Source organism: Anser anser (genome assembly GCF_964211835.1).
Source record: "Anser anser genome assembly, chromosome: 23".
NCBI classification, from domain to species: Eukaryota; Metazoa; Chordata; class Aves; order Anseriformes; family Anatidae; genus Anser; species Anser anser.
In genome coordinates, this window is record NC_139744.1 from 3,662,670 (window position 1) to 3,688,145 (window position 25,476).

The 25,476-nt window shown below is 61.6% G+C and overlaps 1 protein-coding gene and 1 long non-coding RNA gene across 3 annotated transcripts in view; one reads left to right on the forward strand and one right to left on the reverse strand.

Moving 5' to 3' along the window:
* The window catches only part of KCNH6 (potassium voltage-gated channel subfamily H member 6), a 31,615-nt gene extending 6,604 nt beyond the window's left edge, over positions 1 to 25,011 (reverse strand). The window contains exons 1-9 of one of the 2 annotated variants that reach the window (XM_083809097.1): positions 24,741 to 25,011; positions 21,602 to 21,832; positions 13,875 to 14,030; positions 11,225 to 11,334; positions 9,176 to 9,488; positions 7,456 to 7,667; positions 2,418 to 2,846; positions 1,274 to 1,673; positions 832 to 1,031 (exon numbers count right to left, since the gene is read on the reverse strand). In XM_083809097.1, the coding sequence (XP_083665223.1) occupies positions 832 to 1,031; positions 1,274 to 1,673; positions 2,418 to 2,846; positions 7,456 to 7,667; positions 9,176 to 9,488; positions 11,225 to 11,334; positions 13,875 to 14,030; positions 21,602 to 21,832; positions 24,741 to 24,816 (2,127 nt within the window). In that variant the 5' untranslated portion in view covers positions 24,817 to 25,011. The remainder of the gene's footprint in view (positions 1 to 831; positions 1,032 to 1,273; positions 1,674 to 2,417; positions 2,847 to 7,455; positions 7,668 to 9,175; positions 9,489 to 11,224; positions 11,335 to 13,874; positions 14,031 to 21,601; positions 21,833 to 24,740) is intronic. The other variant, XM_083809098.1, reaches the window with a different exon arrangement.
* LOC310885583 lies at positions 14,042 to 21,555 on the forward strand. The gene is made up of 3 exons (XR_014574859.1): positions 14,042 to 15,571; positions 15,699 to 15,745; positions 16,645 to 21,555. It is a non-coding gene; the product is annotated as an uncharacterized lncRNA (long non-coding RNA).
* Positions 25,012 to 25,476: the final 465 nt, after the last annotated feature.

Consider the following 25,476-nt stretch of genomic DNA (forward strand, 5'->3'; position numbering starts at 1 on the left):
GGATGAGCTGGGAACGAGCAGGTTAGCAGCCTGGCGAGGGCTGCAAGCTGGGGAGCACCAGGTGCCACCTCTCTCCTTGCCTTGCCCCTTCTCATTCCTCTCTGCCTTGCAGCTGGCTGAGCCAGCACGTTTGTGCACAGGACCCCATGGCCATTAGTTAAGTCCTGCCACCCCGAGACCACCCCAAAACCACCCCAGGCTGAGCCCCCCCTGTGCCCCACGGTGCCTTGGTGCCATCCAAGCCACCCCACCAGGCTCGGAGCCCCGGCGCCTCTCCAGCGTGGCTCCCCCATTGATCCCCCCTTTGCTAACAAACAGCTGCCTCTCTGGGCTCTAATTAAAATGGATTGAGGTTTATTTAAATGCCCTCCTTTCCCTGCTGCCGAGAGCGGGATGCACTTTGCTTAGCAACCGGCAGCATGAAGAGGAGCTGGATCGATCCCGGCTCTGCGGCACCAGCAGACACCGTCCTGAAAGCGCTTGGCGCCGACGGGGGCTCTGAGCTCCTCGCTGGCACCAAAGCCGCCCTCCAGCCGAGAAATGTTATCGTGGGCCTGGAACGGCCGGATAGATGTGGAGGGCTGGATAGCTGGGGGAGGGAGAAATGTTATCGTGGTCCTGGAATGGCTGGATAGATGTGGAGGTATGGATAGATAGGGGGGAGAAGGAGAAAGGGGAAAAATAGGGAAAGAGGGCTGACAGACTCTCTTCAGCCTCCCAAATCTCCTGCCTCCTCTCCAACCTGGTCAAAAGGGTGGACACATTTGGGTGGGCTCCCAGACCTCAGGACAAGGTGCTGCACGAATCGGGGGCCTCCCCCGCCGCACTCACCGCGTTCATGTCGATGCCGTTGGTGTAGGACCAGGCGTGCTGGAAATACTCCTCCAGGCGCTGGCGCAGGGGGTTGGGGATCTGGTGGAAGCGGATGAACTCCTTCACCCGCAGCATCTGTGTGTGGTAGCGGGCCGTGCCCGAGTACAGCCGCTGGATGATGGCGGAGACATTGCCGAAGATGCTGGCGTACATCAGAGCTGCAACAAGAGGGCACGACTCAGGGGGCCACGGGGAGATGCATATCCAACCACCACGGACCTGCAACCAGCAGGTTCCCAAATCCTCTATTTCTATCCCCTCATCCTCTGTGCAGAAGAGGCACAGACGGAGGGAGATCCTCTCCAAAACCCCACGTGCCACAGCATGGTGGCTGTCCCCCCCGCTTCTCCCCACAGCAACCCCTCCAACCTCCGGGGCAGGGCCAGGGCCAGGCACTCACAGCCGATGAGCATGACACAGATGGAGAAGATCTTCTCCGAGTTGGTGTTGGGCGAGACGTTGCCGAACCCCACGCTGGTGAGGCTGCTGAAGGTGAAGTAGAGGGCAGTGACGTATTTATCCTTGATGGACGGGCCGGAGGAGAGGTCGCTGTCGTTGTAGCGTTTGCCGATCTGGTCGCCCAGGTTGTCCAGCCAGCCGATCTTGTGCTCCATGTAGGGCCGCTCCACGTTGCCGATGGCGTACCAGATGCAGGCCAGCCAGTGGGCGATGAGGGCGAAGGTGCACATGAGCAGGAAGAGCACGGCCGCCCCGTACTCGGAGTAGCGGTCCAGCTTGCGGGCCACGCGGACCAGGCGCAGCAGCCGGGCGGTCTTCAGGAGGCCGATGAGGGTGGTGGTCTGCAGGGCAGAGCAGAGACAGCTCAGGGACAAGCAGGGGATAAATGTGGCCAAAGGCATGTCTCCAGTCTAACCATGCCAGCTCTGAAGGCTGAAAAGGCACTTCTAGAGCATGAATCACTTGTCCTGGAGGTGACACCTGAAAGAGGCTAGGTGAATCATGCCACAAAATGGACGGCTTCCCTCCACTGACTGGGAAGGGAAGGAGCCCTGGGATTACAGGCGAGCAAGTGAGAGGAGTCAAGGCCAATCTCGTGTTTCCTGATGGGTCCTCACCTCGCGTAGATCCCAGAACGACTGCCTTTCACCCCATCCCATGGGCTCTGAGCCATGGTGGGGCCTCCAGGTAGTACAATAACAACAGACCCATCCCACTGCCTACATTTTGAGTCTGGCTGGAAATGCAAGCCCAAATTCGTCCTTGCTGATGTGTGAGGCCGGTCCCTAAACTGAGCTCCCAGCCTGCTGTGCTGGGTTAGCCTCGGGCTGTCTGCCCTGCAAGGAGAGCAGGTCCAGTTGGACATTATCTTAGCTTATAGTAGGGTCTGCGTGGCTGCCTGACCCTTTTCAAATAAAACCCCAGGTTCCAGCTGCTTAATAAAAACCTGTAATAACATCCTTGCTCAACCCTCTGACCAACTCCTCGCAGACCTAGCCACCCACCGCTTGCATTAACCCATCCATACCCCTCTCGTTCTCTCCCCTAAATCCCTCTCCCCATCCCTCCACGAGTCCTCTCCTGACCTCGTCAGAGCCGGAGCGGAAGATGAGCAGGTCAAAGGGGATGGCGGCCACCATGTCGATGAGGAACCAGCCCTTGAAGTAGTGGATGGCGATCTTGCCGGGGTGGCTCACCACCTCGTCGTTGATGTTGACGTAGGTGGTGCGGAAGTTGATGACAATGTCCACGATGAACATGATGTCCACGATGAGGTCGATGATGTTGAGCGGGTCGCAGGAGTAACTGCAGTTCCAGTGCTTCTCCTCCACCTGCTCCTCGTTGAGCAGAAAGGCGGCCGAGTAGGGGGTGAAGACGGCCGTGTAGATGACCAGCAGCAGGATGAGCCAGTCCCACACGGCCTTGAAGGGACTGTAGTGCAGGATGGTCCATCGGTGGATGCGCGGTGCCTGTAGCTTGTACTCAGGAAGGACGTCGGCCCCCAGGGACAGCACCTGCCAGGAGATGGGCATGAGAAGGACATGGAGACCAGGAGGGAGGTTGGGCAAGGCCAGGAGCCAGGTGAGAGGCTACTGTCTGTCCCAGTAGGGCAGCAGGGAGCATTCAGTTGGGTTTCTACATCTATTTCACTTCTGTTGCCTTCATGTGTGTCTGTCCAGGAGGCCACAAGGTGAGGTGACCACTGTGGCTGGCACCAAGGTCTTCCCAGCTCCTTGGCCAGCTCTGATGGCTGAAGGACCCTCGGGGCAGGCATTTATCCACTTTACACCCTTGAGACCCACACTGGCAGGGAGGACAGTGCCTCTTATCATGCCTCCTTGTGCCCTCAGCTCTGTGCTACCAGCCCAGGAGCTGCTGGGTGTCCCCACCACAGGGGACAACAAGCCTGGAGATGCAGTCCCGTGGCTGTGGCCCCAAGGGCGATGGCATGTTAGACATCCTGCAAGCCTTGCATGGTGCCTTTCTTGGTCACAGCAGGACCTTCCCCTCGATGTCCCTCTGGGACAGCTATCCTGGGACAGAGGGGACAGCCGGGGCCACCCGCAGCAAAGCCTGGCCTCGGGCAAAGCCCATTTCCCATCTGAGCATCCTCAGGGAGGGGACAGCCTGTGACCACCAAGGGGCACACACCATCTCACATGCACAGCCAGCCTGCCGCGTTGTCACATGCCCTGGATTTGTCTTTCCTCCTGGGGACACAATCCCACAGCACCGGTGAGTCCCCCCATGTCCCAGTTCCCCCCTCCAGGACCACCGCCAGCTCCTGGTGAGCTCTGAAGCCACCGTGGGGACACGAAGCAAGGCTCTGGGGACCGAGAGGGCTGGGGCTGTCCTACTTTGGATGCTGAGACAGTGGCATGAAGGGGGTTATTTGCAGCTGGGGGCAGCCAGATCCTCCCTGCCTGCCCCTGCCACTCCATTGTCCCCTGGGTGTCCCCGCAGTGCCCACCACCCGTGCCACCCATAGAGGAGAACAAGGGGCATCCCCGCACGGAGGCCCCAGCAAAACGGGCGCGATTCGGTGCCAGGCTGTGATATCTGTCCCCAAGGAGAGAGCAGGACCCATGCAGATCCCACATCCCACCAGCAGCCCCGTATACCCTGAGGCCACAGTGATGGGCACCACCATGACTCTGCCAACAGCTCCGGAGGAAGGGCCGGATCCTTCCTGCACTGGCGCCCATCTCCTTCAAGGCTTCAAGGGCTACCCGAGGGCTCCTGCTGCTGTGACCCCGCACAGATCCGGCCCCACAGCCCCATCCCACCACGTCCTCAGCTCCTACCTGCCTGCGGCTTGCCCGGCGCCCTGGGTGGCAGCTGACCCGCGGCGAGGTCCGGGTGTCCCCCATGGGGGTCCCCAGCCCCAGGCGCCCACGCAGCGACCGGTGCAGGGGGCGCAGGACCGGGGCCACGGCATCGCCCGCGCAGGCACGCACGCGCTCGGCCAGGCGGGCGGGAGGCATGCGGCTGCGAAGGGCATTCGGGAGCCCGGCGTGGATTAATCAAACCCGATCGATGCTGGGGCCCCCGTGGGGACGAAAGCACCAATGGGGCTGCGGGAGCTGCCGACGTCGCCGGTGGATGGAGAGGGAGGGATAGGAAAAAGTGACTGAAATGCAATCGTTGTGGAGGGAAATGAGGCACTGGGTGGGCTTGGGGACCGGTTCCCGCGGGGACAAAGTGATGCTGCTGAAATTTTTGGTCCTCGAGCTAAGATGTGTCCTGCAGACCCCAAACGGGCTCCTACGCTTTGTGTCTGGGAAAGCAGGCGATGCTGCCACCCTTGTAGCAAAATTGCCCTGTCCTGCCTGGCTGGGAGCAGCTCGGCGAGGCCAGTCCCAAATTTGAGCACCTCAAATGTTGTTCCCTGTGCTCAGATGCCTGCTGTGCACCCCTGCTCCTGGCACCTGGCTCCTGCGGCTGGAGCAAGAGTGGGTTGAGCCCCCTTGGTTTCCAGGCAGGGATTAACAAAAAAAGGACAACCACAAAGATTTGAGGCAGAAAAAGGAAAAGAAACAACGTCCAAATGAGCATCTATAGCAACCCAGAGGTAGGGAATGCCTTCAGCCTTGGCCCCAAGGGATGCGGGCGGCACCCATCGTTGGCCTGGGTGGCTCCAGGAGTCTGCAAGGGTGGCAGTGCCGGGTGTCCCCCATGGTGACTCCACCGGGTGCGCCTTCCCCTGTCCCCTTTCCCCTGCACTTACCGGCTTCAGCTGCAGCCGCAGGCTCATGGTGCAGGGTGCAGGGTGCCGGTGCTGGGTGCTGGGTGAGCGAGGCGGCCATGGGAGGGAGGAGGAGGAGGGGGAGGAGGGAGGAGGGTGCGTGTGGGCTGTGGGTGATGGAGGGGGGGGCCCTGATGGCCCCGGCTGACCCAGGCCACTGCTTGCTCCCCATGGGGCTCAGGGCAGAGCAGATGTTCTGCCTCCTTCTCTCTTTGCCCCATGCAGGGGGATGGGGACACCAAGCTGGGGAGGGGGACACACCTCAAGCAAAGAGACTGGGCAGGATCAGGCCCATGGTGCTGGCAGCAGGCAGGCACTGGCCTTTCCCCCCCTCTCTGTTGTTTATCCTCTGGTGCAAATCCTGACACCGCTCAGCACCCCCACCCCTCTTCCCCATCACCCCCCGACCACCTCCACAAACTTCCCCCTTCCATGGGGACCTGGAGAGGTGCCACCCACGAAACAAGACCCCAAGCTGGTGGTGCTGACCCCGCAGCACCCCTGAGCAGGCTGAGCCCGGCGCACTCGTTGCACTTGTGACCGACCGTCCCGCCCGCTCGCTGCGGTGCCAGAGCGCCCCGAGCAGCCGCTGCCTGCCTCTCCCTGCTGCCAGCCGGTATTTTTAGATGCCGTCAGCCATGCCTCGCCTCTGTCTCTGCCTCGCTGTGAATTATTTAGTGGGCAGGAGCAAGGAGCTGTGGCGTGGTGGGAGGCATGGGGTGAGGATGGGCAGGATGCTTGGGGTCCCTGAAGCCATAGGGAGATGCAATGGGGAGAAGAAGCCTGTCCCGTCCCATCCGGTCCAGTCCCATCCGGTCCAGTCCCATCCCATCCCATCCCATCCCATCCCATCCCATCCCATCCCATCCCATCCCATCCCATCCCATCCCGCCTGGAGATGGGCAAAGGGAAGGTTGACCTTTTTGGGGGCTGCACCGCAGAGCCCCGTGCCTGCCCGTAGCCAAAACCCATCAGCTCTGATCCCGTCACCCCACCACCAGTCAGAGACCCGGCATCGCCATCATGCCCAAAATCACCCCAGTGCACCGCAGTGGTCCCCAGCATGTGGGTTTTCCCCCAGGATGGGGACATGGAGGCCACTCGCCGTCCTGCTGCAGCATTCGGGGCTGGTCCCCTAGATCAGAGGGGTGTGGGCTGACGGGGTCAAGCCAAAGCAGGGAACAAACCTAAAAACCATCCCGTGCTATTTGGGGAGAGCCCGTCCACCCCGCACAGAGGACACGAGCTGGAAAGTTTCCTGGCACCAAGCTCCTGGGAGGGAAGTCCTGCTCTGAAGGAGCAACCTGCCAAACCCTGGGGCTTTTCTGGGCTCAGATGGCTGCTTTTTCGTTAAATTTGCCCTCGGCTGCTCCTAGCAATGGTGGGATGTATTGGATGTTTTTTGCACATCACGGCTCCCCCGTGCCTCAGTTTCCCCACTGGTAACAGATCCTGACCAGGGCTGTGGGACGCAGCAGCACCCCCCACGTGCACCGAAACGCCCCTCTCCCTGCTCGCGCCGTGCCTTGGCATCTCCCGTGGCCTTTTAATTAACTCGCTGTCCCAAAGTCATTATTTCCCAATGGGGATTTAAAAATATTTCCCTTCCTGTGCATAGAAGGAGGGCAGGCAGCTGTGGGCAATGTCCCCCCTCTGCCCCCGGGGCACAGGCACCGTGGGCAGGTGACAGCAGGGTCGGTCCTCGCCACTTGGCGTCCTCCTCCTCCTCACACCTGTGCCACCGCGTCCCATGGCCAGGGCCACCAGGGAACTCGGTCCCTCTGGGGACAGGACGGTGCCATGCGTTTGCCTTGTGGTGACAGTACAGGGACACGCGTGTCCCCTGTGGTGACAGGGTGATGCCATGTGTGTTCGCCACGGTGACAGCGCAGTGTCATGCGTGTCCCCTGCAGTGACAGCGCAGCGTCACACGTGTTGGTGACAGCGCAGTGCCACGAGTGTCCAGTTCGGTGACAGCGCAGTGCCACCTGCTGTCTCCCAGGGGATCCGTGGGGTCCCCAGCTGAGCACACGAGGGCCACCGGTGCCCTGGGGACAGCCAGAGCCTCCCCTGCAAAGGAACCACAGGCACATGCAGGCACACGCGTGTCCCCTTCATGGCCATCGCCACACCACCAGCAGTTAATGCCCATGTCCCCCTGGACACAAATTACCCATAAAAAAATGATTCAAGAAAAAAAAAAGTAAGTGTATCAAACATTCAGAGGAAAAGATGAAAATCAAATGCTGAGATGCTGGCATTGCCCAGGGTGGAAACTCCAGGTATCGCTGCCCTCTCCTCCCAAAGCCACAGGAATGGCCGTGACCACATCCTGGTGGCAGTGCCACCATGCCACCACTGCCTCAGCGCCCACGTACCTGCGTGACCTTCTCGGTGACATTCTGCGTGCGCTCCATCACCTTGTGGGGCGCGATTATCTCGATCTCGGTGGTGGAGCCCGAGCGGTGCTTCTCCAGGTTGAACTCCACGAAGTTGAGCGTGAACTGGGGGATCTGGCTGATGGTCCGGTACTTCATCAGGTCCGAGTCTGAGGTGGAGTTCGGGGGGTTGGGTTTGACGTGGGAAGCCTCTGAAACAGGATGGAGAGGAGCGTTGAGGAGGGTGGCGAGAGCAGGAGCTGATTTGCAGAGCTCTAACCTTGGTGCAGGACCACCACAGGGTGCCACCAGAAGGCACTGACCAGGCCATAAAGGCTTGGCTTCTTCAGGGTGGCTTCTGACATGGGATGCCCAACCCAAGACACCCGAGGGGGGCTGCTTTTCAGGCACATCACCCATCTTCTCACCATTAAACCTCCTTCAGGGGGGCTCGGATGGGATGCCAAAATACAGAGGCACCCAACGTGCTGTGCTATCCCTGAAGATTGTGGTGGGTTAGGGACCGGTCCCAACGAGACCCACCAGGGAGGGATGTCAGGAGCTGATATGAAAGCAGAAGGGGAAGGTGGGCCTCCTCCACCCTTGCATACTCCAGCATGACCAACACAGCTCCTCAGTTCCTCGCCTTGGCTCGTGGCCACCAAAGTGAGCCAAGGAGATGGGCAATGTCCCCACCCAGACATATCCTCCACCCTCAATTCTCCCGAAGAAGAGCTGTAGCGGGGTTGGGGTCACAGTGCTGCGGGGGCTGGATCCCACCTGGTTTTCCTCCCTGCCTCACCCTGGTGCAGGAGCAGGGAAGAAGTTCCAGAGGCACCAGCTTGGGCTGGCTCATGGCAATGTGTGCCCACAGAGGTGCTCGTGCCCACACCAGGGGGTTCAGGAACATCCCCAAGCACCGCAACCAGTGTGTCCCACCCCCTCTATCTCCTACGGGCACGGCTGGGTTATTTTTTCAGTTTATTACCCCTTCTAGCCCTCACATTCTGACATCACCCCAAGAGGTGTCATGGGCAGGAGGTGCCGAAGACCCCGTGAAGGTGCCCTCCTGCTGCCACCCTTCTCCTGCCCGCTCAGCCCCTTCCCTCCCACTGTGCCGTGTCCCCTCCTGAGGTCCGTAACTTGTGACTATTTGAGGACCACGATCCCCCACCCCGTTTTCTCAAGCCAAACACCGCATGCTGATCTCTCCCCATCCCCAATTGTTGGAGCTTCCCTTGCCTGACCTCCATCTTATTTATTGTCACGTCTCTACAAGAACAAGAGGCCTGAACGTGAACACCAGGGTGGAGGCGCGTTTCCTCCCACCCTACAGAGGCGGCCTGGCCGCTGTCCCCTCCACCTTCAACGTGGGGACATCGCTCACGGGGGCATCGCGCTGCCTGCTGACCCCTTCCCTCCCTCCTGGCGTGGTGGGACGGCATCGAGACGCCTCTCACCCGAGGCAGCCAAACGCAACCTCACGCGGTCTCACGACCCACACGTGACGCCACCGATGCTCTACCCAAGAGCAGGACCTGCCTACGCAGGGAAGCACGCCGAGACCAGTGGGTTTGAGGGAGGAGACCCCGCTTTATCTCCGCTTTGCAGAGGAAAAAGCAGTGCAAGGTAAGAGACCTCCCCCCCCCGAGACGTGCCGGTGGCCCCTGGGGCCGTCGCTCCCGCAGTAGGACCGAAAACTCCGGGGTTTTTCCCCTACCTGAGTTTGCCCTCCTTTCCCTGAATTTTCTCTGGAACTCAGACCTCGCAGCCTCAAAGTTGTCCAAGGAGGAGACCCTGCGGAGGCTGTGGAAGCTGCCCCCGGGGCGAGACCGAATGAAACCCCACGCAGAGTACGGCCCTCGCGGGCCCAGCGAGGGAGGCTCTTGTTTCGGGGACGAGTGTTGTAAGGTGGGGTCGGCCTCCAGGCTCGGCCTCCTCTCCTTTTCCAGGAGGGATTCGGTCTCTGACTGCACACAGTTCTCCTTGGGCGATGTCTTCAAGTCCCTCAAAATCAGGGAGTCACCACCAGGCTTTAAGACAGCCGGGAGAAAGGGTTTTATTAGAAGGAGTCCTCGCGTGCTGGGGGGAAGGAGGGAGCTGGGGAGGTAAGAGGAGGGGCAGGGGGCTGGGAAGTGCTGCGGTTCCCCCGTTCAGCTCCAGCTTGGACCAGAACCGAGGGTGCTTTGCGGTGGGGGTGACCGAGCCCTCGGGGACGTGGCAGCCCCGGGACGGTGCCAGGAGCCTGCTCGCACGGCCGCAGGGCTGTTTGCAAGGCGTAGCTGGAAGCAGGCAGAGCAAGAAGAGAAGAGGAAACCCTAACGGTGGGTTTGCCTGGAGCACCTGCCCTGCAGCGCTCTTTCCTGAGGTGTCCCCATGTCCCACCACCGGTCCTGCCTTTCCCTCGCCCCTTGCTCAGGCCACCACGGCGGGTGGGTGCCCGGGGTGCTGTGCTGCTGTCCCTGGGAAGTGATGTGCTCTGCACCAGGAAGCACCAGAGATGCTGCTGGGTTTGCAAATTCAGCCATATGAGGTCCTCCCCCTCCTCCAGCGCCCCTTGGCCATTGCTAAAGGTTGTTCCCTGGGGACCTAAAGGGTTTCCAGCCTTTAACGGCTTCTGCAGCGAGGAGCACAAAGCCACCGCCTTCTGGGGCAGAATCCTCCGGGTCTATGCAGTCATGTCCATGGCTGGGACTGGGGCTTTGAGCGCGTGCCCAAGGCATGGTGCAGCACTTCTCACCATACTGCAGGTCGTAGGACGTGGTGACCAGTGGGGCTGGCTGTCCCTGCTCCTGCCAGGCTCTCCCCACTCAGACCAGGCTCCACCAGAGCGGTGGATCGTCAGGACGTCCTCAGTGCGCATCTTCCACGTGTGTGCCCCCGAAACGCTGCAGTGCACCACGCAGCTTCAACGTGGGGCACCCAGAGCCTTTAGCAGCACTGGTGGGTGTGGGACCAACGTACCCAGAGCAGCTGACAGCACTACGGACGCCTTCAGCTCGCCACAAGCACAACCTCTGAGAAGACATGCACCTCCCGCCTTACCCAAGCTGTGATTTTGGGAAGCAGCTGTATCCAGGCTGTCTGGATACACCCAGCGCAGCAACGACCTCGTGCCTGGGGATGCCCCAGCAGAGCGAAAGCCTCCTGCCCACAGCCCTGTGCCTCGAGCTGGAGGGTTTCAGAAAACAACACGCCTTTGCCCAGAGGTACCTTGAGCACTTCCGACAGCCAAGAAGACACTGAGAAGAGCAAGCTCTAAAGAGGTTCCTCCGGTACCTCCCCAATCTCATCACATCAGCAGTGAGCATCACCCTCCATCACAGTCTTTGCAGGAGGACTGAGAAGCCAGAGCTGCCTGGGCTGGTCCCAGCCAGGAAAATGGGGGGAAATGTGCCGTTTCGAGGTGTTTGCCTGCAAGCCCTGCCAGCTGTGCTCCCTGCTCACACCACACCTTCTCCAGCTGCCACCAGTATCTCCACGGAGGAGACACCTCCCCTGACCTCCGCCATCCCAAACAACTCGCCCTACAGAGCTGGACCTTCCTCCCAGCTCGGCACATCTCCCGCTCCCCCCGTGAGCCACGGCTGGCCCTGCGGAGCAGCACGGTCCCATGCCACCGAAGCAACGCCGCCGGGGCCGGAGCCCCCCCAGCACCGGGTACGGCCCGAGCCACAGCAGCCGAGGGGGAGCGGGGTGGGGAGAGCGAGGAAGAGCGCTGGGTCCTGGCCTGAGGCACGGGCTCGTATCAGACAAAGGCTGCGGTTACCTTTCCATAGTCAATGGCTACTCCATCAAACTCACTGGTGGGCAGAGATTTCCGCTGGACTTTGAGTCGCCGCAGGGACGGGAGACTAAACTTCAACCGCCTACCTTGACCTTGTTAAAAAGAAAAACACAGACAAAACACAAGAGACACAGATGTAACCTAGCTGCACGGGATGGCTGCAGTGAGGCAGGTCGGGGCGGTGGCGGGGGAGCGGGCTGCGAAGGATTTCGGGTGGTTTTGGGGGACATGCGTGGGCCTTCCTCCTGCGGCGCTCGCTATTCCCGCAGCGCTGTGCGCTCAGGGCAGACCCTGAGCAGGCAGAAAGCACGGCGGGGCTGCAGGAGACCCCTGCCACTGAGGATGCAAGACGGGAAAGGTGCGGAGCGTCTCTAAGCTGCTTAAAGCCACTTAGGGGATTTGGACCTGGAGGAAATCGAGCCTCTAAATCTCCTTGGTGGGACTCAGGGAAAAAAAAAAGAAAAGAAAAAAAAAGTGCAAAAAAAATCCTATAAGTTAACAATTAGGAAAAGTACTTCCAGCCATTTTGTCCAGTGCTGGAACAAAGTGTTGGGGTTGCCCCTGGGGACAAAGGCACCACCTCGCTGGAGCCCAGGACCGAGACGAGAGCAGCTGGGGCTGCAAGGAGCGGCAGAAGAGGGTGAGGAGGGGAAGGGGTGGATGCAGAGAGGGACCACCAGCAGCCACAGGAGGACCTGATGTCCCTGGTTGTGATGCCCAGCACAAAATCGCTCGTCCTCCTCTGCGGCTGCTTTGCGGAGCAGACCATGACTCACAGGACCACACTCGTGACCAGGACCAAAACCTTCCCCAGACAAACCCCGGCAGCAGGGCCAGGAGCTGGACAAGGCTTGGACCAGCTTGGCTTCACCCTGCGTCAAAAACAAAGCAGCCTAAATCCACCATTAGATGAGCCTCTGGCTGACTTTCCCCGTGTCTCATCCCTCCACTAGCAGCAATACCTCTTGGCACAGGGACGTGGGATGCAACATAAGCTCCAGAAAGGCATCGTCCTCTGGGAGAAGGCAGCATATTGCGGACCTGGTGGGTTTTGGCAGAATTTGCCTCCCCTCACTTAACCCCAACACGCTGCTGAGCTGCTCGGAGTCATAAAACCCACGCACAAGAGGCTGGTCCGGGCTGGCCCCAGCCTTTCCCGACAAGGCTCCTTGGGGTGCGCAGCGCAATACGGGGTGCGCAGGGAAATCACTCGGTGCTGGATCTGTTTGGGCGCCTTCCGCAGCCAAACCCACACCTCGGGGTATGTTCAACAGGACAGGAACACATCATATGTCGAGACGTACATATGAGAGCTGGGAGGGCTGCCAGGCAACACCGGTGCTGGTATTTAGGACGTCCTCAGCAGTTCACGCACAGAGGCTAACTGCTATTGTCGCGATGCACCAGAAATATAAACCTCGCCACTTCACAGACATAGCAGGATTTACATACATCCACCGCACAGCCCTGTGCGTATGCCTGGCCTGAGGATGCACAAAACCCGAAACCACACACAGCATCCCCACCGGGACCTGCAGCCGTGCACGCGAACCCCTTCGTGGCACCGGGCTGTGTCCGTGCACCGAGCGTGAATGCATTTAAAACACGTTACACTACACAAAGGGCAGCGTGAAGGAGCCCCGTCATTCCCGGGTGCAGCCCCAGCCCTGGCTGTGGTCCCAGTCCTACTGTGCCACCCCCAGTGCCATGGGGGGACAGAGCCGGGCTGCTCCCACAGCTTTAGCCTGGTCCCCATATGTCCTGACGCAAGCCTCCCTGTAGCGCCCCGCACCCCAGGTAGCGTTTATAGGAAGATCTACGCAAGATTATTTACCCACTTAGAATACAGGTGGCTGACACAGAGGACCCTATAGCAGGAGAGTATTTGGAAGCTCCACCCCAGCTTCCCACGGTCTGGTCCAACATCGGTATCTTTTGGTACCCGCACCCCGTGCAGCGCCTCGCCATAGCTCTCCCTTTGATCCAGCTCCCCAAAAAATTGCGACTGGATTTTCCACTGCCCCCAAAAGCCCTGCAAAACCCTGGGATGAGCCTGGGACTGCGGGTAACAGCCCAAAGCTGGAGCAAGTTCAGAGCCATCCCAATGCGTCCCTCGTGCGGTGACATCCCCGTGGCACAGCCCTGCTGTTGGTGACACCAAATATCCCCCAGCTGTCCCAAAATATCCACACGTGGCTCCTGTCCCACGCCAGCGCCCTCTGTCCCGGCCAACGCAGTGCTGCCTGCCCGCAGCAGGGACCCGAGGGGCTGCCACAAACCCCTCGCAGCATGAACTATCAAAAGGCTGGCAGCAAAGCAGGGGGTGTGCAGAGGGGCTCGACGGCTCCACTCGTGGCGAGATGCCCTCTCCTTAAATTTGCACCCTCCTGTGCCCGGGGTCCGTCCCCACCCTGTCCCGAGGTCCCCAGGTGGATCGGGAGGCGCGCGGCACACGGCGTGCCTGGGCGTGCACGCGAAGGGCAAAAAAAGCCCTTTTTTCACCCGTTTTCTTTTCAAGTGGCTCAATTCCCCGACCCGGCGGAGCTGCGGCTTTGCAGAAGCGCAGCCCCCCGGAGGACGCAGCCCTGCCTCCCCCCCCCCCGATGTCCCCGGTGTCCCCAGCGCCACCCACCTGCGCGCCAGCTCTGCGACAGCCGCTGGTGCAGGCTCCGGCTGGCGCTCTTGGCGATGAGCTGCGCCAGGTCCTCGAAGTTGAGGATGAACATGATGACGACGCCGTCCTCGTTCTTCACCGGCACCACGTCCACCAGGCACCGGAAACACGAGGCTGCGCGGAGAGAGGGAGAAGTCAGGGGGGGATTCCGGGGAGCTCTTCCCCGGCCCCCCCCCCCGTGCCATAAAACGATTTTGGCAGAGCCGTATTTTTTAAGGGATGCAATTCCCAAGGGTGAGCAGTGGGGAATTTGGAAGGCCCTGGAAAGCTCCGTCGCCCTGCCACATCCCAGCTCCCGCAGACCGCATCTTGCCTTTATATTTTATTTTTTTTGTCCCAGACAGTCATTTATATTAATGTACTTTAGACTAGCAATTACAGCGTGGGTAATTAAGAACTCCGAAAGTTTCCAGGTAGCAGTTCAACCTCATTAAGTGTGCTGCTTGTAATCAAACCGCCGCTAATTGCCCTGCAATCGCCAACCAGTTTGGGGGGGGGACCGGTTTCGGCCTTCTCCCGTCCCGGGTGCAGGCCGTGGGTGGGGGCAGCACCTCGGGGAAACTGAGGCACGGGGGGGGGACATAGGGATGGGCGCAGTGACCTGGGAGCAGGGGGGCTGCGGGGACGACCCCCAGTGTGGCACCAGGGCACGGGGCCATGCAGATTTGCCCGCTGGATGCACGACCTGACCCCATGGTCCTGCTTGAGCCGCAGGCAGGTGCCAGCCTGCTGCAGGGGATCCCCAAATTCCCTGCAGCCCTTTCCCCAAAGGGAGGACGCAGAGGGCTTCCCACCACCCTTCATTCCCACAACAATCCTAAAAAAGCCATTCCCAAGGGTACACTCAATGCGCAGCCCTTCCTTGAGCCGCCTCCTGTTGCTTTGGCACCGACCCCATCCCTGCTGGTGAAATCCCCCCGAAAATCCCCCCAGGTCCCCTAGAAGCGACAGGGCAGCGGGGTACTGCTGCAGAGGTACCTGCTGGGTGACAGGATAACCCCCCTCAACACTTTGGGGCAATTTTGGCCATTTCAACAAGCATCAGCCCCTGCAAAACCACCCAAATCTTCCCTCCGCCCCTGGACACAGCGATTAAAGGGGCCGGCGCCCTGCGAGCGGGGGATTAGCGGGGTCGGCAGCGCGGGGATGCGCGGCCACGCTCGGGGCCCGTCGGCCTTCCTGCGTGTAATTTTAAAGAGCTCAGGGCCTCCCGTAATCAGGAGCAGATGGCCGGCATCGGGCAACTTCCAAATCTGCCCTGACGTCAGTGGCGCGCGCACACACACATGCACAAGAAGGGGAAAGAAATGGATAGGGTGAAATCCGTTTAAAGGGCCCGGCAGCCGGGATTATTCCTTTCCTTTCTTGATTTCATCGTTGTTCACCACACGGAGGGGAAATCCACTTAAAAGCAGGAGGTGGGGAGGAGGGGGGGGGATTTTCGACAGATAAAGTCATTTGGAAGGGACGCACGGGCACGCCGCGCCGACCCGCGTGCCGTGATACTGGGGACGGAGAGAAATGAACCCTTTTTTCAACCTTTTGTAGGTATTTCTGCGGGGCCTGAGAGGCGAGCGGGTGTCCTCAGGTGGTGGCACAGGCACGGAGGATGCGGTGCCAGCCCTGGGATGCCGCAGCTCTGCTGGCGCACGCGTGTGAGTGGTAGGGTTGGTTGCAGGATGCTTTCTCCTGCTCCGTGCTATAAAATTTATTATTATTATTATTATTATTATTATTATTATTATTATTATTATTATTATTATTATTATTATTTTCCTGCAGGCTATTTTGAAGCATCACCAACTTCCAAAGGACCAGAAAACTGGCAGGTTAGCCGTCAGCTCTGTGCTTTCCCATGCAAGGGCATCCCGATCCAGATGGCCTGATCCTGGCTCACGTGCTCTGCCCTGCTGCACGCTTCCCTTTCGCTGCTTCATTTTTTTCCTTCCTAAGCTCCTCCACGGCGCTGGGAGCCTCTGAGCCGCCGCACACCTTGTGGGGGCCGGATCCTGGAAGGGCCAGCGTGCCCACAAAGGGTTAATCCCGGGCCGATGTCAAACAGCTGAAGATTGGGGCCGTGAGGAGCAGCTGGGTGAAGGCTGGGGCTCGGGTTGGAGCTGGGAGGCAGCTGGCGCCCGGTGTGATCCCACAAATCCAGGCAGTGGTCCGATACCCCCCCACTGGTCCCCGGGGAATTGCCCCAGCTGGGGCAGGACCCATCCTGCGTGCAGGGAGCCCGGTGCCTGGCTTGGACCTGTGCCTTAGATGGGAGGACGGGGCATCGGGGATGGAGAGGATGGCTCAGCACCTTCCCTTGAGCTGCAGCCAAATCCTCAAAGATTTGGGGTTTTGGGCAGCGGGGTGTGGGGTACTTGGGCACCCTGGAGCTGCTGCGGTGCCTGGTGCGGGTGGGCTGAGCCCCCAGCCCTGCGCCGCCGTCCTTGTTCCTCGATCGCCTGTCCCCATCCATCTGCCCGTCTCTTCCCTTCAGCTGTTCAGCTAATCTGTCTCCATCCGTCTAATTTTATCTAGCCGCCAAATGATCTCCTGGAGGAGTCCTGGGGGCATTCGCAACCTCTCTGCGCTTCGCCCCCGCCCGTGGGGCTGCCCACAAAAAGGGATGGCAGGGGGGACGCGGCACGGGAACGGGACCGAGTGGCTCCCGGTGGGCTGGGGCAGGGAGTGGTGGCCCTGGGGACCCTGCTGGAATTTCTTTTCCCTTCCCCAGCGCAGGCTTTTGGCATCTTCCCTCCTGCCTGGCAGCCGAGCGGTCCCTGGGGCATCAGTGAGGGCTCTCCTGGAAAACTGGGGGTGTCCCAGCACCGGGGGGTGTCCCCACACCGATCTGGCCGTCAGCAATGAAGCTGCTGCTTTGGAGAGTCCCACACTCATCCTCCAAGACTTGATGGGTTTGCATGGGCTGGAAAACAGCTCGTTCCCCCAAACCCCGGGCTGGGTTCGATCCTCCCATCACCCAGCATCTCCCCGAAACCGAGAGGTCAGAGGCTTTGTGCTTTCTGACCCATCTCGTCTCCTGACCTTGATGAAAGCGAGCACTTAATAACATTAAAAATGTCATCGTGGGGCCCCTCCCTCCCCGGCCCTCTTATCCTCTGCAGCCACGAGCAGTGACTGTGTTTGCCCGTATCATCGGCATTAAACTAATCAACGGGACACGGGGGTTTCCGAGAGCCGGACACAAAACTGTATTGTTATGAATATTAAAAAAGCAAGCTATTAATCTGCCCTGGGAGCTCTCACTGAGTCCTTCCCTCCCCCGGCCGGCAGATTTAATCTGCAGGGTCTCATGGCAGAGTGGCTAAATCTATAGTGGCATTATATAACGGAGCGGAGGAAAAAGGGTGGGAAGGGCACGGAGGGGACGGGGCCGTCTCGCGCCCCCGAGACGCGCACAGGGCTGAGCCTTGCTCCTGTCCGGGGAGAAATCAGCGCTAGGGCCCCGGTGGAAACTTCAAAGAGCTGTGCAGATTGCTCCGAGACCCTAAATCAAGCCGTTGAGGCGGGATGGAAAATGCTGGGAGGCTGAGCCCTTGGGAAGTGGGTGTCCCATAGGGTCCGTCTGCTGGGGGGCGGCTATGGGGGCTGGGGAGCGCCCTGGGACCGCGTCCCCCTGCGCTGGGAGGGGTGGCCCCATGTGCACCACGAGGATGGTGCTGGGGGATGCCTGCTCCTATCCTATTGAAACTGGCTGCGACATGGGACCAGCAAAAATACTGCTTGGGGCAAGCCCCTACAACCAAAACGACCTTATTAAGGGAGGTGGGATGGACGTGGCCCCGCACCGGGGATTTCTGCTCATGGGTTGGGGACGATAGGAGGGGAAGGAGTAGGAGCATGGAGCAGCTGAGGACACCGGGGAGCCTCCAGCACGAGGTGGCCATGAGGATGCCACCCAGCCTGGCGGGGCATTTTGGGGTGCGGGTGGCGGGATGCTCCGGTGGCCCTTCCCTCGCTAAATCCCCGCTGGCCGCAGGAATTAGCCCAGCTTAGCACGGGGCTGTGTGGCCAAAGCTGCAGCACTACATCTCCCGGGGCTGTCCAGGCACCCGGAGGGCTCCGTCCTGGTTCCACACGGTGCCACCTCCCACCGGGGACACAGCAGCCGGTGAGGGTGTGGGGATTAGGGTGAGAAGCAGTGCCGGTCCAGGCGCACAGCACCCAAGGAGCTGCAGAGGGTGGAGATGTGTCCCTTCCAGCCCCGTACCCTGACCGTGCCGTCCCCGGGGCAGAGCTGGAGGCGCAGCACGGCCGTGCCAAGGAGGACAGACGTGGCCCCGCAGCGCCAGACCCCCGGGAGCGGAGTGTTTGTCATTGCGAGCCGGGGATGTTTATAAGTCCCCATCTGGAGTCGGGCCGCGGTGTCTGTCCCCTTCCCGAGGTCAGGGCTCAGCTCTGCCAAGCCCGACCCTTAAAGAAACACGGGGCGAGCTGCCCTGGCTCGGCGCAAAAACCACAAGTTTTTGTAAAAGCGAACGGATCGAGCTGGGGTTGGGCTTTGTCAGCCTGCCGTGCCTCCCTGCTGTCCCCTGCCACCCGGGAGGTCCCCTGGGTCCTGCCTGCTCTGCACCACGGGGCAGCACGCTGCATGTTGCCATCTGTACGGCTGTGCGGAGTAAACGTGGCCGGATCCGTCCCCGTCTGCCTTCACGTGGGCTTCTGGCAACAGCTGATGGAGAGAAGCCCATGGCTGTGCTGCAAACGTGCCCCAAATGGGGAAGGAGGGGACACGCTGCCTGCGGTGACACCCCGTAACCACCAGCCCCATGGGGAGCTGCGGGGGACAACCGTGGTGACACCGGGTCCCCGACGGCTCTGCGACCTCCTGAGCCCCCGGGGAAATCCCAGCCACGGCACAGCGGGCGCGAGGCATCTGCCGGGTTCATCCCTGCCCCTAACCCTCGGGGGACTGGCACGAACGGTCTCTGCTCGAGGGGACAAACCCCGGGCTCTGGACACTGTCACCGGGGGGGGACAGGGACGGGGATGAAGGGGCTGCCAGCAGGTGGCTGTCCCTCCAGCTGTCTCGTCCCCTCGTCTCCCCTTTCAGATTCATAACCATCGCATCCACGCAGATTAAGAGCCAGGCGCTCGGTGCCAGCTGCCGCCGCGCCGCCTGTGCCAGCGCCACCGTGCCCAGCACCTGCGGCCACCGGCCCCGCTCGGGGGGCCCTGGGGGCTCTCACCAGCCACCTTTGGGGGACCCCCAGCCCCTCTGGGCCAGCTGGCCGTGGTGGGGACCGTGACCCCATGTGCTCCTCATTGATGTGGGGTTGATCCTGGCCCCGGGCAGGTCCAGCTGGGCAGCGTCTTGCGAGGAAATGAACTTCAGGCTGAGCCGCTGGCTTTGGCCGGAGGGTTGGAGCCCACCCGCACCACGGCCGGGCTCTGCCCTCTTCCCGAGGCTGATCTGGGGCTGCTGCGGTGGGGAGGGACAACGACCCGGTCCTGCTTCCCCCCCCCGGTGTTTATTGGCTCCATTTCATCTCCTTTTATAATCAGCGGCACGCTAACGACAGCATGGGTGTGATGTTGTCCCCAGGGACGTGCTGGCCCCAGAGCAACAACCCCCATGGGAACCTGCCTGGACATGGGCACAGCCACCTGCCCTGACACCCATGGGTGCCCCAGGCACCCTGTCCCCCCCCCGTCCCTTATGTTCATTCCCCCCGACCCCGCTGGGGGGCTCAGGCAGGCAGGTTTTCGGGGGGAGAACATCAGCTCTGGCAAACCACAAAAGCCAGGAAAGAACCAGGCGAGCTGCAGAGCCGGGAGTACCGCAGTAATAAACAGCAGGTCGAGCCTGGAGATTGGAGCCGCCGTGATGAAAAGGAGGACGGGCGGGTTCGGAGCCTCCGCGGTCTAATTAAGCAGCAGCTCCCCGTAATGCGAGGGCCTTTTCTTCGCCGATAAGGCCCATTTATAATGGGCTGAGCGATCGCAGGCTGAGTGCTGGGGGGAGACAATTGGAGAGCGTATTGCTGGTGGGGCTGGGGTTTAAAAATAGCCACGAAGGGCTTTCTTCTAGGCTTTGTTGTGTGTGTGCGTGTTTTTTTTTTTTTTAACCCTTTCTTTTGTAATAGAAAAAGAGAAGAAAGCAGCTCGGAGCGTTTCCGTGGCCTGGAGGAAGAGCAGGGCTCTGCGGAGAGTGGCGAGCATCCCACGAGCTGTCGGGAGCTCTTCAAGCACGGAAGGACGGGGCTGGATCCTGCTGCCAGTGGGATCGAGCAGTCCCCAGGGACCAAGATCCCAAACGGCCTTTGGGAAGCCACCACCTCCAGCTCCCCGTGACCGTGGGGGCCAGGATTGTCCCCAGTTTTTCGGCGCTGGGTTCTGGGGGCTGCTTTCTCTCCCTGCTCATCCTGTGCCACCATCCCCGTCCTGGGGAGGGGACGCGGAGCCGCACGCCCTGTCCTTGCCACACGCTGCAGGGAGCAGGGGGACGGCGTGTGCCCGCTCCTCCTCGTGCCTTCCCAGCCACGCTGGGCTCCGGCCAGACCCCTTCAACCCGCGGCGGCTCGGGAGGGGGGACGCGCAGCCCCACCTGGATGCCAGCCCAGGAGATAGGGGCTGGGAGGGAGGCCAGGACACCCGGGTCCCTGCCTGGGAGATAGGGCGCGGGCCGGGAGCCAAGGCTCCTGCCTCCATGTTCCCCTCCCGGTTGTTTCTCCTCCATCCCGGCACGCTCGGAGCTGACAACAGCGAGGTGCAGCCCCTTTCTCAAGCCCAGCCCCCAGCAATATAATCTAAAGCGATGGGAAGGCGCCGCAGGTTGAAAAAAAAAAAGGAAATACTTAATGTTTTCTACCTCTAGCGAGCGCCTGATCTTCTGAATTCCCCCCGCTTCTGCCAGTCCCGGCCAACGCTGCTTGGCAGCATCGAGCACTAAATATTTATTTAACTTCCTGCAGTATTAGAACTAATCACTAGTATTTTCCATCAAAGCTTCATTTTCATCTTAGTGTAATTCCATCTGTGCGCACGCAGCCACATCCTGCTGGCTGGAGGGGCGGCTCCGACGCCGTACCAGCGCCCGCAGCCGGCTTTGGGACGAGATGGGTGGCAGGCTCACCCCGACACGCAGCCGCAGTCCCACCCCGTCTCCTCCGTGGGCACCCCGTGGGATCCTCATTCAAGCCATCGGGATGCTGAGAGTGGTCCCATGGCTCTGAGCCGTCACTGAGGGCTTGCAAACCCCATTCCCAAATAATCCAGCAGCTCCTTTCTGTTGCTTGAGTTGCCACCACTACCAGAGCCCAAATTATGGCCAAGCTGGGTCTGTCCAGCCAGGACCCACCATGGGGTCACCCTGCTCCCATATCCTGTGGCAAAACCCTAGTCCTGGGTCCAATCGCAAAGCCCTGGTGCCAACAGACTCCCTTTGCCACCCAGCCCCAGCTTCAAAGAGCTGAAAGAAGAAGAGAAGCTGAGGGTGCCCCATCCCTGGAGGTGCCCAAGGCCAGGTTGGATGGGGCTTTGGGCAACCAAAAGGCTGGTAGGAAGGGTCCCTGCCCATAGCAGCGAGTGGAATGGGACGAACTTTAGGGTCCCTCCCACCCCACCCCATGCTGTGATTCACCTCAAGCCCAGATGGGTGACACCACCACAACCACAGTCCCCACCTAAGGACACCGGTTCGCCCCGCGCATGCCGAAAGCATCCCTTACTGTCTTTGCGGTAGTAGAGGATCTCCAACTTGCACTCCTCGGAGCCAAGCAGCGCCTGCGTGAGCTGCGCGATGGAGCTCTTGGTGGTGTCGGGGCCGGTGAGGAAGTCGCAGGTGCAGGGCCGCTGCATCACCTCCACGCGCGAGTAGCCGAACATCTCGCAGAAGCCGTCGTTGCAGTAGATGATGGCGCAGTTCTCCATCTGGGCGTTGGCGATGAGGAACTTGCGGTCTGCAGGGACGCAGCAGAGCGCGGGGCTTAGGGGGACGTGGGGACACGCGGGGGGCCCGGCTGGATGGGGGGTGCTGGGGTTTTTTGGTGTCACCCTCTGTTGGGCACCCCAGGCTTGTGCAGGGACGGGCTCCCCAGTGACACCAGTGAGAGGTGCTTAGGACGATCGCTGGCACCAGCCCACACCACTCTGGGTGCTGCCCTGCTCCTCAGAGAGAGAAAATCCCCCTAATTTCCCGCAAATCGGTGGCTGTGGGGACCCCCAAACAAGGGTCCCTGCTAAAATGCCACTGCACAGCCCTGAGCCACCTCTCCCTGCTCACGCATGAGGACTCGCTGCTGTCTGAAACATGGGAAATTTGTCCCCAGCAGGCATGGGGAAGAGCTGCAGAGCCCGTCTCAGCCCAGGAGATCATCGGGGACCCGAGATATCTCAGACACTTCCCACCCTTGCTCAGATTTGACTCAAGTCAGGCAAGAGGTGAGAGGAGGCGTGAGCTCGGCTTCTGCGGGAAGCCAGGCTGAAACCTGCCGCACTAATGATCCTCCGAATGTTTTATGGGATAATTGTGCCTTCGGGCTGGAGCTGAAACGCAGACCCCGCTGCGCTGCATGGCCCACGTGCTTGAGAAGGCCGGGGCTCAGGTGGAGGAAAGGGGAAACTGAGGCAGGGAGCGGCACGTCCGCATCGCTGGGCTGTGGCCACGCTGGTGTCATGCCGTGGTGACTCGCAGCGCTGCCGAGCCTGGGGTGTCCAGCCTGGATGGAGCCCCTTCACCCCTTTTCCTAGGGGAGACCCAGCCTCAAGCTTTTATTTTATTTTATTTTATTTTTTTTTGCTTTTCTCCAAGATCGGGGGGTGCTGGGCACCAGGAGAGGTTTTGTTAGGATGTGGCAGCGGGGTCTATGTGCACTGATGGAAAAGGCTGCGTCCACCCCCTGCAGCACTCCCCCAGCCTTTGGCATCCTCCCGGTTTGGAGCCGGAGGCAGGTCAGAGCAGAGGGTCCCTTTGGAGGCTGCTTCCCAGCCCAGACCCCAAATAATCTCCCGGATTACCCAGGAATGGCATCTGCAGTGTGCGCGCGCTCCAGAGCCCCGCTGCTCTCCCGAGCCGAGCGCCGGCTTCACTCCAACGCGGAGAAACCTCGGCACGGCTGCGGCACCGGGACCTGGCGGGGTGGGGGCCCCCCCGGCACATCAGGGCTCCCCTTAATGTCACCTCCGGAGTCCCTGGGGGAGCGGGGATGCCGGCATCGTGGTCTCCTGCGTCAGCCCTTGGTGGCCCCTCGTGGGGGGCTCCCACCCTCGGCTCCTTTCCCACGTAGGACGGACACACGCTGGCGTGGGGTTTTCACCGCAAAGAGCACAAAACCCACATCCAAGCGTCCCCAAGTTGCCTCCCCTGCCCCATCCCGCTCTGTCCCAATCACTCTGGCAGCACAGGGAAGGGATCCCCCCAAACCCCGCGCACCACCTGCGATAAACATCTCCCCACGCAGTGCCAGCCCCGTGGGCCGGATCGGGGCCGTGCTGGCGCAGGACAGAATTGATGGTGCTGGCAGCGCGCCGCACCGAGCACACGGATGTGCCCAAGGCCGGCGTGGGGACGAGCTGGGGAGCCAGCTCTCCTTGCGGGTGTTTTTGCCCCAAATTTGCTTTCTGCCCTGCCCTCACCTGCAGGTTTGCCCTTGCCCTTGTGCTCAGCCGGGAGGGTGCTCTGGGCTCTCCAGCTCCGGGTGCTGCGGCACCCACGGGGGCTGCGGGGCAGGGTGACGGCACCCACAAACAAAGGAGGGCGAAGTGACCCGGGGGGGCTCGTTTTAGTCTCTCCCAACACCTGTTACACACAGAGCTGCCCCGGGGGAGTGCGGGGGGAATATTTTGGTGTGTGCGTGGCCCTGCTGGCAGCACGCAGGCAGGGAGCCCGCGGGGCCAAGGGGGCCTGGCTGCCTCCCCGCTGGCACGCCTCGCCGCCTGCCCCCGCTGCCCTCCAGCCGCCGCGTCCCAGCGGGGGCTGATAGGAACCAGGGACAGTTTTTCTCGCTTCCCGTCCCCGGGGTCACGTCACTCACTGCCACGGCAGATCCCGCAGGGACGGTCGCCCAGCCGGAAAACTCGGATACCAGGGACAAAGCGCAGGGAGATGGGGCGCCGGGGGGTGCACGGCCCCAGCGCCCCACGGTAGAGACCCAAATACAAAAGGGGGGGTAACCCCGCTCCCCTCCCCTTGTCCCCAGCCCCAGAGGGACAAACCAGCCCCATCGGGGTGCCCGGACAGGGTGAGCGCAGCCCCCCGCTGCCTCCCCCCGTGGCCCCCGACCGACGGCGTGCAAACCCCCGAGCTCCCCGAGGCGCCCGAACTCTTTGCTATATTTGACACGAAAAGCAGCCAAAAAAAAAAAAAAAATCATATAAAGGGATTACTCCGAGCAACAGCAAATGGCAACATTTCACCAGGGACGGCTGCCTCGGAGCAGCGCGGAGTTGAAGGCAAACAAGCAGCGAGCGCGTCTGTGCCGCCGGACACCCGGCTGCCGGCCGGGCCCCCTCCCCGCCACCCCGGGGACCCCCACCCAGCCCGGAGGGGCGCGGGGGTCCCCGGTGTCCCCCTCCCCCGGCACCGCTCGTCCCCTTGCGTCGCCCTGTCTATAAATACCCGCGGGGACAGTGCCTGGCTGTCGCCCACCCCTCCGCCCCCCCCTTCCCCGGGGGGGGGGTCACGGAGGAGCCTTTATTTCCCCGGGGACACCCTGCCGGTGGCCTCCCTCCTGTCCCCCCTCTGCTCCTCGCCGCGCCCCGAAGTTTGGGGGCCGCGGGGGGGGGGGGGGGGGGGGTTGGGACGACACCGGTACCGGTACCGGGGACCGGGAGCAGGGAGCGGGGCGGGGGGGGGGGTACGGTACTCACTTTGCCCTTCAAATTTGCGGATGATGGTGTCCAGGTAGGTGTTTTGGGGGGCCACATGGCCCCTTCGCACCGGCATCTCCCCGCCGCCCGGTGCGCCCTGGGCGCAGCGCAACTTCCCACGGGGGCGGCGGGGAGCTCGGCCCGGCCCGGAGCGGCTCGGCTCGGCTCAGCACGGCCCGGCTCGGCACGGCACGGCCCCGCTCCGCCTCACCCCAGGGCTGGCCGAGCTCTGGAGCCGAGCCGGCCCGGGGCTCCCGTGCTCCCGGCGGCCGGAAGGGGGAACCCCACCGCCCGCCCTGCCGCGCCCGGCCCCGGGCGGGGGCGGCCGGGGAGGATGAGGATGGAGGGGAGGAGGAGGAGGAGGAGGAGGAGGAGGAGGAGGGGGGTGGGAGGTGGAGGGGGGATGTGTGTGGAGGAAGGGGGGGAGGCTCTGCTTGAAAGGGGGAGAAAAGAAGAGAATAAAATTCTAAGAGTAGAAATCCCCAAAGTGCTTAGTCACCGCTGTCCCGGCCCGCCGGGAGGTTCCCGGGTGGCTGTCGACAGCACCAGACGGAAGATGGGGAGCTGCCCCCCCCGGCCCCCCCTGGTCCCCCCCCGGTGTCCCCCGGTGCCCCCCGGTACCCCCGGCACAGCACTTGCCGGCAGCGGCCCCGCAGCCCCGGTGGGCTCCGGGATGGAGTGCTGGGGTGGGGGGAGCAGGTGGGTGCTGGGGTGCTGGAGGTGGGGTCCTTGGGGT